This window comes from Procambarus clarkii, chromosome 46, assembly GCF_040958095.1.
Source record: "Procambarus clarkii isolate CNS0578487 chromosome 46, FALCON_Pclarkii_2.0, whole genome shotgun sequence".
Lineage (NCBI taxonomy): Eukaryota > Metazoa > Arthropoda > Malacostraca > Decapoda > Cambaridae > Procambarus > Procambarus clarkii.
Window position 1 is genome coordinate 21,582,950 of NC_091195.1, and position 13,690 is coordinate 21,596,639.

General features: G+C 49.5%; 2 protein-coding genes across 6 annotated transcripts in view; one reads left to right on the forward strand and one right to left on the reverse strand.

The window, feature by feature from the left end:
- Nucleotides 1-13,690, reverse strand: part of LOC123770459 (activating transcription factor 7-interacting protein 1) — a 206,428-nt gene that overhangs the window by 176,449 nt on the left and 16,289 nt on the right. The window lies entirely within an intron of this gene.
- LOC123770586 (serine-aspartate repeat-containing protein I-like) lies at nucleotides 6,416-8,350 on the forward strand. The gene is made up of 3 exons (XM_069301584.1): nucleotides 6,416-7,312; nucleotides 7,475-7,900; nucleotides 8,063-8,350. Exons 1-3 carry the CDS (start codon nucleotides 6,416-6,418, stop codon nucleotides 8,348-8,350), a joined length of 1,611 nt encoding a protein of 536 aa, XP_069157685.1.

Below are 13,690 nucleotides of genomic sequence, written 5' to 3' on the forward strand. Positions count from 1 at the left end.
TGGCTGTAACTGTGCACTGTGTTAGATAATGTTCCAGTGGTCTGTTGTGGTTGTAACTGTGCACTGTGTTAGATAATGTTCCAGTGGTATGTCAGGCATTTCTCCAGTGTTGACATTTCCTCTCATCTTCCGGAACCTGTAAGCCTATTTCCCATGCACATGGGTATCCAAGCCTGATGCGATGTAAGTGTACTTCTGTTGCTCTACTGCTCCCTTTCATCAAACTAAGTAGTTCGTGGTTGGTTGAATTCTTGTACCAACCCGCAGATCCTGATGTTGCAACTGCTGTGTTGTGGTCACTGTACATCTTTTGCATTGGTCTGTTTCTAATTACTTTCTTAATCTGTGATAGACTCTGTGGTATGTAAATGTCTACATTTCTTCTCTTAGTTGCAAGTTTTGCAGCTTCATCTGCAATGTCATTTCCTATTATTCCCACATGACTTGGCACCCAGTTGATAAGTACTCTACGGCCTTGACGTTTGAGTATTTGCATTAATGATATGACATTTGTGATCAGATGGATGTTATCACATATGTGTTCTTGTTCCAAGGTTTCAATGGCAGTTCTTGAATCTGTATGTATGATAACATGTTGTCGGTGTTGAGCAAGAGCGTGTTCCAAAGCCTTTTGAATGGCAAGCATCTCTGTAAAGTTGAACACCCATTTGAGAGTCTCCAACTATTTACAGAGTTTCCTGCTTTAACAGCAGCTCCGGTTTCTTGTCCCTGCTGCTCTACTGATGACATACTTCTGTGAAGTATGTGAAGCTTTCGGATGCCAACTTTGCTTCTATATGCATCTGTGCAACATTACGTAGCAGATGAGGATTAGTCTGGTTATTTTTTCCTTCAAGAGCCATAATCTTAAAGTCTGCTGATAGCGATTCCCAAGGGGCTTGCACAACAAAGTCTGCATAACAGAGTATTTCGTCGACACCCTTCTCAGTGACTGTGTTTGTTCTACCAAATGTATTAATGGTGTTTACCTCACAATGGGTCCACCTGTTGCTATTGGAGGCTCTTCTGTCCCGAGTTAGTGCTCCAGTGATTATATCTTTAAGTGAACTGATTCTAGGTCTAGTCAATATCTTGGTCAGCATCCACGCAGCAATCCCTTTTACCCTTATTTCAATCGACGTTAGTTTGGTTTCTATTCTTAGGTTCAGTATTTTAGTCCTGGGAGCCCCTGTTATGACTCGCAATGCATCATTTTGAATAACCTCAACATTTGTCCACTGACCAGGAGAAAGAGTGAGTAAGGCAGACGCTGCATAATCAACCAGGGAACGAACGGCGTGTATGTAAAACATTCTCAACACTTTGTGTCCCGCTCCTAGACGGGGCCCTGTGATTGCTCTCATTATATTTAGTCGTGATTTTGCTTTCCCCTTCACATACTGAATTTGCTTATTGAATGTCATTTTAGAATCTATCGACACTCCCGAGATATTGATATTGTGTAACCCATTGAAGGTTAATGTCTTGCATGCGTAGGTGCCTGTCTGGAGTGTTGCCACCTAGTCTCATTGCCTTAGACTTCTGTGCAGATATTTTTACCCCTAAAACGCTGCATTTAGATGTTACTTTATCTAATGCACCTTGTGCTTTATTTAGAAGTGAAGGACCTGTAATGACTAATGCTATATCATCAGCATAGCTTAGCAATTTAACCTCTTTTTGCAAATGTCATGGTAACAAGGTTTTCCATAAAGATGTTAAAAAGACTAGGACTGAGGACTCCTCCTTGTGGAGTCCCATTCTCATGCAAGTGGTAGTCCGACAATTGTCCTTGCAACTTCACTCTGGCATACCTGTGACTTAGGTAATCTTGAATCCATGCTAGCATTTTTCCCTTTACACCTTTTTTAACTAAGGTGTGTAATATTGTTTGCGGGCTTGCAAGTTCGAATGCTTTTTCTAGATCAAGGAAGATCACTATAGCTGGACCAGAGTTAACTGTTTCTAGTAATGTTGCCATGCAGTTTGCAGCACCTACTCCTCTAGTGAAGCCAAATATGTCTTTATGCAGGTCTCCAGTCTTCCACAGTAGCCTATTTAAGACCATCCGTTCTGCAGCTTTACAGCATGATGTTAATGAAATGGGTCTGTAATTGCCAGGTTCTTTCGGCTTAGGAATCGGTATGATGTCTGCTTTCTTCCAAGAGGGCGGTAGTTTGCCTTGCTGCCAAGACGCATTGATGACGTCCAATATTCCTTGTTCTCCAGCAGGACCTGCATGTGCGATCATTGAGTATGTAATGTTATCAGCACCTGGTGCAGTGTCCTTACCACCTTTTTTGGCTCTGCTTAGTTCCTGTTCGGTGAAGGGACAGTCACATTCGAAATTTATAGCTATGCCCTCATGAATGACTGTCATCCTCTCTTGTTTTAATTGTTCTTGCTGCCTTCGGACCATTGCAGGAAGATGATATGAAGCTGTTCTTTCTGCAAATGGAGAGCAAGTCTCTCAGCCTCCTGCAATGGTTGAATACATGCCTGTGGTCGGGCTGGGCCTGTGGTCGGGTTGGTCGACCTGATAGTTTTAATCTGACCCCATATCTTGCCAAGACTACTATGTTCATTTAGAGTTTGACACCACTCAAACCATCTTGCCTCCTTTACTTCTCTAGAAACTCGTCTTGCTTCAGATATCACCGCTCTTAGCAGAGTTCTTCCTTCTGGTGTGGGGTTTCTCTTTAGATGTTTTCTGAAGATGTTGACTCTGTGGTTCTGATCTTTAACTTCATTACTATAGAACAAATAGTTCTTTCGTTTTGTGTTTCCTGTGATAATGATTGGAATAGCTTTGTTTGCAGCAGCTGCAACGGCTTCCTGCAGATTGGTCTCGTGTATGTTCAAATCCTCAGGTGGCGTGTATGTTGCATACCATTTTTCAAGTTCTTCTTGGTATATATTCCAATTGGCCTTTCTTAAATTCCACCTGGGTTGTGCAGGTGGTGTAGGAGGTCGTTCTATGTTTAGTGTTGTGACAGTAGCATAGTGGCCACTGGTGATCACCGGGTCTACTTCCCACTTCGCCTGATGCTTGAGTGCTGTTGAGATTAATGTAAGATCAAGGGAACCTCCTAGAATGTGAGTGGGTTCCCCAGTGTTGAGAAGTGTAATCTCAGGTACTTCTCGCAGAGCTGCAGCTAAATGGCGCACATCTGCATTGGCTGGCTCAGTCGCACCTAACTCTGGATGAGCATTAAAATCCTCAGCAATAATTACATTTTCCTGCGCGGCCAAGGCAAGCACTGCCTCTGCTTCTAGTTTACGTCTAGGGGGCTTGTAAACGTTGTATATGAGGAGCTCAATATTAGCCATATTCACAAGTGGTTAGGCACCATTCCTCCCCCCCCCCCCCGTCCTATCCCTAAGAATTTGTAGTCTTGCTCCGTCTAATGATGTCATGAGCTGTCTATGACAGCCGCCAGGCGTGTCAAACAAAGGGAAGGAATTATCAGGGGGAAAGCACCAAGCCATTACGACTATATAGCACTGGGAAGGGATCAGGATAAGGATTAGGGATGGGACAGAGGGAAGGAATGGTGCCCAACCACTTGTGGTGGACGGTCGGGGATTGAACGCCGACCTGCATGAAGCTAGACCGTCACTCTACCGTCCAGCCCAAGTGGTTGAGTAGTATAGTCATAATGGCTCCCTACCCTTCACCTTCCCTACCCTTCACCACCTTCCCTACCCTCCACCACCTACCCTACCCTTCACCACCTTCCCTACCCTTCACCACCTTCCCTACCCTTCACCACCTTCCCTACCCTTCACCTTCACAACCCTTCACCACCTTCCCTACCCTCCACCACCTTCCCTACCCTTCACCTTCACTACCCTTCACCACCTTCCCTACCCTCCACCACCTTCCCTACCCTTCACCACCTTCCCTACCCTTCACCACCTTCCCTACCCTTCACCTTCACAACCCTTCACCACCTTCCCTACCCTTCACCACCTTCCCTACCCTTCACCACCTTCCCTACCCTTCACCACCTTCCCTACCCTTCACCACCTTCCCTACTCTTCACCACCTTCCCTACCCTTCACCACCTTCCCTACCCTCCACCACCTTCCCTACCCTTCACCTTCACTACCCTTCACCACCTTCCCTACCCTTCACCACCTTCCCTACCCTTCACCACCTTCCCTACCCTTCACCACCTTCACTACCCTTCACTGCCTTCCCTACCCTCCACCACCTTCCCTACCCTCCACCACCTGCCCTACCCTCCACCACCTTCCCTACCCTTCACCACCTTCCCTACCCTTCACCACCTTCCCTACCCTTCACCACCTTCCCTACCCTTCACCACCTTCCCTACCCTTCACCACCTTCCCTACCCTTCACCACCTTCCCTACCCTTCACCACCTGCCCTACCCTCCACCACCTTCCCTACCCTTCACCACCTTCCCTACCCTTCACCACCTTCCCTACCCTTCACCACCTTCCCTACCCTTCACCACCTTCCCTACCTTTCACCACCTACCCTTCACCACCTACCCTACCCTTCACCACCTTCCCCTACCCTTCACCACCTACCTTCAAGTCAAAGATGTCCGCCACTCTTGGGTCATCGCCCATTAATACTCTATTCTTTAACATTACCAATCAAACCTTCTATGTACTTCATTTACCATATTCCCCCGTGCATGCTTTTTGATAGAGTCCATTGCAGTCGGATGTGCAGCAATACCAACAGCAAAGTGCTGGACCACAGTTATGCACAGACTCCAACAATGCCGGGGATGACCACGAGCAATCAGTGCAGTCCGATGTGCAGCGACACGACTTGCGAGGTGGAGAACATGGACGTCGCTTCCGAAGAGGAGTTCTGGTAGAACAGGCAACACCAACCGAAACTGTCGTCTGGCCATTACGAATACTGCAGTGCAACATACAAGGTCTTGGAGATAAAAACCACACTCTTCAGGAGGCTGCAATCAGCATGAAGCAGATATAATCATGTTGGAAGAAACTTTTTCCCGGCCACGAAGTCCTTCAGATTAGCTGGATATCAGCACTATGTTATACCGTATGAGCAGAGGAGACAAAGAGGGTTAATGACCCTAGTCAGGAACACCATAACCCAGCAAGACCCAGTTTCATGTGGGGATGGAGTAGAGGTATTAGCAGTAACAGTGAATATGGCTAATATTGGGCTCCTTATATACAACGTCTACAAGCCCCCTAGACGTAAACTAGAAGCAGAGGCAGTGCTTGCCTTGGCCACGCTGGAAAATATAATTATTGCTGGGGATTTTAATGCTCATCATCAAGAGTTAGGTGCGACTGGGCCAGCCAGTACAGATGGGCGCCATTTAGCTGCAGCTCTGCGAGAAGTACCTGAGATTACACTTCTCAACACTGAGGAACCCACTCACATTCTAGGAGGTTCCCTTGATCTTACATTACTTACCTAGTTAGGCCTGGTTGAGAAGGCACTTCGAGATCTCATGTGTGCGTGTGTGTGTGTGTGTTGCCGTAGTTGCCCCTGTCACTCAACAACTTGGGTGGACGTCCCTAGGTGTTGCAACATTTCTTATGCTCGCTGGGAGGGTGTTGAACAACCGCCGACCTCTGATGTTTATACAGTGTTCTCTGATTTTGCCTTTGGCAGAATCATCTAAATGTCTCAATTTGCCCAGTAGCTTAGCATCATCAGCAAACATGTTCCTATGATTCCGTATTGAAGAATGAACATTGTTCGCCAGCATTCTACACGTGTCAAAAGTTCTAATTATGTTTGTCTCATGTTTTAACTACCACGCAGTTCAACTACACGGGTTTGTAATATAGTGTGTTCTCTCTTACCATATTTGTAGATTGAAAAAATCTGCTAAGATTCCTGTACATAAAGGTGTCTGAAAAATAAAAATTCTATACATATTGTGAGATTCCAACCTAACTGTGAGACTGTGAGATTCCAACCTAATTATTTTAGATATATCTCTGATATCAAGCTGTTAATGTTGCCTTCAAACACGGTAATTGTGTTTTAACTTTCACGTCAAAACAACAAAATGGGAAAAACATATAAAATAATATTTTATATCATTTTCCTTGTGATTTTGGTCGGTTGCGTTTGGATATTAAGTTTAGAGCAGTTAACAGACGACCACTATGAATGTCTCTACAACCAGGCTGTTTCGTTGTGGAAAGCCAGAAGACCAAGTGGCCTGAATGTTCTCTACAGGCACATCGCGGCCAAGTTGAACCTGTAGTCTTCGCAGCCCACCTGCGACTCCTGGCCTCTTATTAGTGTGGAAAACGACCGCGTTCAGAAGTGGATGCCGCTATTTGGGTAGATTATCAAACGTAAAGACACACTGCGGAAAGTAGTAATTCTCGAAAAGTTTGTACAGTGCCACGGTGAGATACCTGCCAGCGCCCCCAACATGGATTTGTCTGTTTTGTTACTCGTGGCTGTGTTGGCGGCCATGTTGATTTTTGTCAGAGAATGGTTGCAGCAAACGGCATCAACCGGCGGCCACACCACCGCAGTCGGCGGCGGCGACACCACCGCAGTCGGCGGCGGCGACACCACCGCAGTCGGCGGCGGCGACACCACCGCAGTCGGCGGCGGCGACACCACCGCAGTCGGCGGCGGCGACACCACCGCAGTCGGCGGCGGCGACACCACCGCAGTCGGCGGCGGCGACACCACCGCAGACGGCGACGGCGACGGCGACACCACCGCAGACGGCGACGGCGACACCACCGCAGACGGCGACGGCGACACCACCGCAGACGGCGACGGCGACACCACCGCAGACGGCGACGGCGACACCACCGCAGACGGCGACGGCGACACCACCGCAGACGGCGACGGCGACACCACCGCAGACGGCGACGGCGACACCACCGCAGACGGCGACGGCGACACCACCGCAGACGGCGACGGCGACACCACCGCAGACGGCGACGGCGACACCACCGCAGACGGCGACGGCGACACCACCGCAGACGGCGACGGCGACACCACCACAGACGGCGACGGCGACACCACCGCAGACGGCGACGGCGACACCACCGCAGACGGCGACGGCGACACCACCGCAGTCGACGGCGGAGACACCACCGCAGACGGCGACGGCGACACCACCGCAGACGGCGACGGCGACGACACCACCGCAGTCGGCGGCGGCGACAACACCGCATTCGACGGCGGAGACACCACCGCAGACGGCGACGGCGACACCACCGCAGTCGGCGGCGGCGACAACACCGCAGTCGAAGGCGGCGACAACACCGACTCCGACGCCGACTTAGAGACGGTAACCATCGATGTAAAGGTGCCCCACTAAAACCGGTACCTCATAATAGGTAAACGCTAGCGGCGTCTGCGGCAGCTACAAGCCAAGTACGATGTGAGGATCACCGTCCCTCCGGAGGATGACGAGGAGGCAGACGTATAAGTGTCCGGGACTTTGGAAAATGTTAATGACGCTGTGAAGGACATTAAGAGCAGAACGGGCGAAACCACCGCAGTCGGTGGCAGCGACACCACCTCAGCCGACGGCGGCGACACCACCTCAGCCGACGGCGGCGACACCACCTCAGCCGACGGCGGCGACACCACCACCTCAGCCGACGGTGACGACACCACCACCTCAGCCGACGGCGGCGACACCACCTCAGCCGACGGCGGCGACACCACCACCTCAGCCGACGGTGACGACACCACCACCTCAGCCGACGGTGACGACACCACCTCAGCCGACGGCGGCGACACCACCACCTCAGCCGACGGTGACGACACCACCACCTCAGCCGACGGTGACGACACCACCTCAGCCGACGGCGGCGACACCACCACAGTTGACGGTGGCGACAACACCGACTCCGACGCCGACTTAGAGACGGTAACCATCGATGTAAAGGTGCCCCACTAAAACCGGTACCTCATAATAGGTAAACGCTAGCGGCGTCTGCGGCAGCTACAAACCAAGTACGATGTGAGGATCACCATTCCTCCGGAGGATGACGAGGAGGCAGACGTATAAGTGTCCGGGACTTTGGAAAATGTTAATGACGCTGTGAAGGACATTAAGAGCAGAACGGTCGAAACCACCGCAGTCGGCGGCAGCGACACCACCTCAGCCGACGGCGGCGACACCACCTTAGCCAACGGCGGCGACACCACCTCAGCCGATGGCGGCGACACCACCACCTCAGCCGACGGCGTTGACACCACCACCTCAGCCGACGGCGGCAACACCACCACCTCAACCGACGGCGGCGACACCACCACCTCAGCCGACGGTGGCGACAACACCGACTCCGACGCCGACTTAGAGACGGTAACCATCGGTGTAAAGGTGCCCCACTAAAACCGGCACCTCATAATAGGTAAACGCTAGCGGCGTCTGCGGCAGCTACAAACCAAGTACGATGTGAGGATCACCGTCCCTCCGGAGGATGACGAGGAGGCAGACGTATAAGTGTCCGGGTCTTTGGAAAATGTTAATGACGCTGTGAAGGACATTAAGAGCAGAACGGGCGACACCAGCGCAGTCGGCGGCGGCGAAACCACCGCAGAACCCCCTGAACCCCTTGACAGTACCCCCTGAACCCCTTGACAGTACCCTCTGAACCCCTTGACAGTACCCCCTGAACCCCTTGACAGTACCCTCTGAACCCCTTGACAGTACCCCCCTAACCCCCTGACAGTCCCCCATGAACCCCTTGACAGTACCCCCTGAACCCCTTGACAGTACCCCCTAACCCCCTGACAGTACCCCCTGAACCCCCCTGACATTACCCCCTGAACCACCCCTGACAGTACCAAAAGGCAGCCCCTTAGTGCCTTCTTTGTTACTTTGTGTGTGTGTGTGTGTATGATGGGTAAGGAAAGTGGTGAAGGGTTGGGTAGGTGAAGGGTAGGGAAGGTGGTGAAGGGTAGGGAAGGTGGTGAAGGATGTAAATGTCTGTTCTTGTGTAAATGCCTACATTTCTTCTCTTAGTTGCAAGTTTTGCAGCTTCATCTGCAATGTCGTTTCCTTTTATTCCCACATGACTTGGCACCCAGTTGATAAGTACTCTACGGCCTTGACGTTTGAGTATTTGCATTAATGATATGACATTTGTGATCAGATGGATGTTATCACATATGTGTTCTTGTTGCAAGGTTTCAATGGCAGTTCTTGAATCTGTATGTATGATAACATGTTGTCGGTGTTCAGCAAGAGCATGTTCCAAAGCCTTTTGAATGGCTAGTATCTCTGTAAAGTTGAACACCCATTGGAGAGTCTCCAACTATTTACAGAGTTTCTTGCTTTAACTGCAGCTCCGGTTTCTTGTCCCTGCTGCTCTACTGATGACATACTTCTGTGAAGTATGTGAAGCTTTCGGATGCCAACTTTGCTTCTATATGCATCTGTGCAATATTACATGGCAGATGAGAATTAGTCTGGTTATTTTTTCCTTCAAGAGCCATAATCTTAAAGTCTGCTGGTAGCGATTCCCAAGGGGCTTGCATAACAAAGTCTGCATAACAGAGTATTTCGTCGACACCCCTCTAGGTGATTGTGTTTGTTATATCAAATGTATTAATGGTGTTACCTCACAATGGGTCCACCTGTTGCTATTGGAGGCTGTTCTGTCCCGAGTTAGTGCTCCAGTGATTATATCTTTAAGTGAACTGATTCTAGGTCTAGTCAATATCTTGGTCAGCATGCACGCAGCAATCCCTTTTATCCTTATTTCAATCGACGTTAGTTTGGTTTCTATTCTTAGGTTCAGTATTTTAGTCCTTCTGGGAGCCCCTGTTATGACTCGCATTGCATCATTTTGAATAACCTCAACATTTGTCCACTGACCAGGAGAAAGAGTGAGTAAGGCAGACGCTGCATAATCAACTAGGGAACGAACGGTGTGTGTGTAAAACATTCTTAACACTCTGTGTCCCGCTCCTAGACGGGGCCCTGTGATTGCTCTCATTATATTCAGTCGTGAATTTGCTTTCCCCTTCACATACTGAATTTGCTTGTTGAATGTCATTTTAGAATCTATCCACACTCCGAGATATTGATATTGTGTAACCCACCAAAGGTTAATGTCTTGAATGCGTAGGTGCCTGTCTGGAGTGTTGCCACCTAGTCTCATTGCCTTAGACTTCTGTGCAGATACTTTTACCCCTAAAACGCTGCATTTAGATGTTACTTTATCTAATGCACCTTGTGCTTTATTTAGAAGTGAAGGACCTGTAACGACTAATGCTATATCATCAGCATAGCTTAGCAATTTAACCTCTTTTGCAAATGTCATGGTAACAAGGTTTTCCATAAAGATGTTAAAAAGACTAGGACTGAGGACTCTTCCTTGTGGAGTCCCATTCTCATGCAGGTGGTAGTCCGACACTTGTCCTTGCAACTTTACTCTGGCATACCTGTGACTTATGTAATCTTGAATCCATGCTAGCATTTTTCCCTTTACACCTTTTTTAACTAAAGTGTATAAAATTGCTTGCGGGCTTGCAAGTTCGAATGCTTTTTCTAGATCAAGGAAGATCACTATAGCTGGACCTGAGTTAACTGTTCCTAGTAATGTTGCTATGCAGTTTGCAGTACCTACTCCTCTAGTGAAGCCAAATATGTGTTTATGAAGGTCTCCAGTCTTCCACAGTAGCCTATTTAAGACCATCCGTTCTGCAGCTTTACTAATGCATGATGTTAATAAAATGGGTCTCTAATTGCCAGGTTCTTTCGGCTTAGGAATCGGTATGATGTCTGCTTTCTTCCAAGAGGTCGGTAATTTGCCTTGCTGCCAAGATGCATTGATGATGTCCAATATTTCTTGTTCTCCAGCAGGACCTGCATCTTCTTGAGGTTATCTTGAAATGATTTCGGGGCTTTTAGTGTCCCCGCGGCCCAGTCCTCGACCAGGCCTCCACCCCCAGGAAGCAGCCCGTGACAGCTGACTAACTCCCAAGTACTTATTTACTGCTAGGTAACAGGGGCATTCAGGGTGAAAGAAACTTTGCCCATTTGTTTCTGCCTCGTGCAGGAATCGAACCCGCGCCACAGAATTACGAGTCCTGCGAGCTATCCACCAGGCTACGAGGCCCCTTGGCCTGTGCTGTGCATGTGCGATCATTGAGTATGTAATGTTATCAGCACCTGGTGCAGTGTCCTTACCACCTTTCTTGGCTCTGATTAGTTCTTGTGTGGTGAAGGGACAGTCACATTCGTCATTTATAGCTATGCTCTCACGAATGGCTGTCAACTTCATTTGTTTTAATTGTTCGTGCTGTCTTCGGACCATTGCAGGAAGCTGACATGAAGCTGTTCTTTCTGCAAATTGGAGAGCAAGTCTCTCAGCCTCCTGCAATGGTTTAATACATGCCTGTGGTCGGGCTGGTCGATCTGATAGTTTTAATCTGACCCCATATCTTGCCAAGACTACTATGTTCATTTAGAGTTTGACACCACTCAAACCATCTTGCCTCCTTTACTTCTCTAGAAACTCGTCTTGCCTCAGATATCGCCGCTCTTAGCAGAGTTCTTCCTTCTGGTGTGGGGTTTCTCTTTAGATGTTTTCTGAAGATGTTGACTCTGTGGTTCTGATCTTTAACTTCATTACTATAGAACAAATAGTTCTTTCGTTTTGTGTTTCCTGTGATAATGATTGGAATAGCTTTGTTTGCAGCAGCTGCAACGGCTTCCTGCAGATTGGTCTCGTGTATGTTCAAATCCTCAGGTGGCGTGTACGTTGCATACCATTTTTCAAGTTCTTCTTGGTATATATTCCAATTGGCCTTTCTTAAATTCCACCTGGGTTGTGCAGGTGGTGTAGGAGGTCGCTCTATGTTTAGTGTTGTGACAGTAGCATAGTGGCCACTGATCACCGGGTCTACTTCCCACTTCGCCTGATGCTTGAGTGCTGTTGAGATTAATGTAAGATCAAGGGATCCTCCTAGAATGTGAGTGGGTTCCCCAGTGTTGAGAAGTGTAATCTCAGGTACTTCTCGCAGACCTGCAGCTATATGGAGCCCATCTGCATTGGCTGGCCCAGTCGCACCTAACTCTTGATGATGAGCATTAAAATCCCCAGCAATAATTACATGTTCCAGCGTGGCCAAGGCAAGCACTGCCTCTGCTTCTAGTTTACGTCTAGGGGCCTTGTAGACGTTGTATATGAGGAGCTCAATATTAGCCATATTCACAAGTGGTTAGGCACCATTCCTCCCCCCCCCCCGTCCTATCCCTAAGAATTTGTAGTCTTGCTCCGTCTAATGATGTCATGAGCTGTCTATGACAGCCGCCAGGCGTGTCAAACAAAGGGAAGGAATTATCAGGGGGAAAGCACCAAGCCATTATGACTATATAGCACTGGGAAGGGATCAGGATAAGGATTAGGGATGGGACAGAGGGAAGGAATGGTGCCCAACCACTTGTGGTGGACGGTCGGGGATTGAACGCCGACCTGCATGAAGCTAGACCGTCACTCTACCGTCCAGCCCAAGTGGTTGAGTAGTATAGTCATAATGGCTCCCTACCCTTCACCACCTTCCCTACCCTTCACCACCTTCCCTACCCTTCACCACCTTCCCTACCCTTCACCTTCACTACCCTTCACCACCTTCCCTACCCTCCACCACCTTCCCTACCCTTCACCACCTTCCCTACCCTTCACCACCTTCCCTACCCTTCACCTTCACAACCCTTCACCACCTTCCCTACCCTTCACCACCTTCCCTACCCTTCACCACCTTCCCTACCCTTCACCACCTTCCCTACCCTTCACCACCTTCCCTACCCTTCACCACCTTCCCTACCCTTCACCTTCACTACCCTTCACCACCTTCCCTACCCTTCACCACCTTCCCTACCCTTCACCACCTTCCCTACCCTTCACCACCTTCACTACCCTTCACCACCTTCACTACCCTTCACTGCCTTCCCTACCCTCCACCACCTTCCCTACCCTCCACCACCTGCCCTACCCTCCACCACCTTCCCTACCCTTCACCACCTTCCCTACCCTTCACCACCTTCCCTACCCTTCACCACCTTCCCTACCCTTCACCACCTGCCCTACCCTCCACCACCTTCCCTACCCTTCACCACCTGCCCTACCCTCCACCACCTTCCCTACCCTTCACCACCTTCCCTACCCTTCACCACCTTCCCTACCCTTCACCACCTTCCCTACCTTTCACCACCTACCCTACCCTTCACCACCTACCCTTCACCACCTTCCCTACCCTTCACCACCTACCCTTCACCACCTTCCCCTACCCTTCACCACCTACCCCTACCCTTCACCACCTACCCTACCCTTCACCACCTACCCTCAAGTCAAAGATGGCGTCCGCCACTCTTGGGTCATCGCCCATTAATACTCTATTCTTTAACATTACCAATCCAACCTTCTATGTACTTCATTTACCATATTCCCCCGTGCATGCTTTTTGATAGAGTCCATTGCAGTCGGATGTGCAGCAATACCAACAGCAAAGTGCTGGACCACAGTTATGCACAGACTCCAACAATGCCGGGGATGACCACGAGCAATCAGTGCAGTCCGATGTGCAGCGACACGACTTGCGAGGTGGAGAACATGGACGTCGCTTCCGAAGAGGAGTTCTGGTAGAACAGGCAACACCAACCGAAACTGTCGTCTGGCCATTACGAATACTGCAGTGCAACATACAAGGTCTTGAGAGATAA

Coding starts and splice junctions, on each gene's coding strand:
- LOC123770586 (XM_069301584.1), top strand. CDS start 6,416: ATGGATTTGTCTGTTTTGTTACTCGTGGCTGTGTTGGCGGCCATGTTG. Junction 7,313..7,474: donor CGGTAACCATCGATGTAAAG/GTGCCCCACTAA, acceptor GACGCTGTGAAG/GACATTAAGAGCAGAACGGG. Junction 7,901..8,062: donor CGGTAACCATCGATGTAAAG/GTGCCCCACTAA, acceptor GACGCTGTGAAG/GACATTAAGAGCAGAACGGT.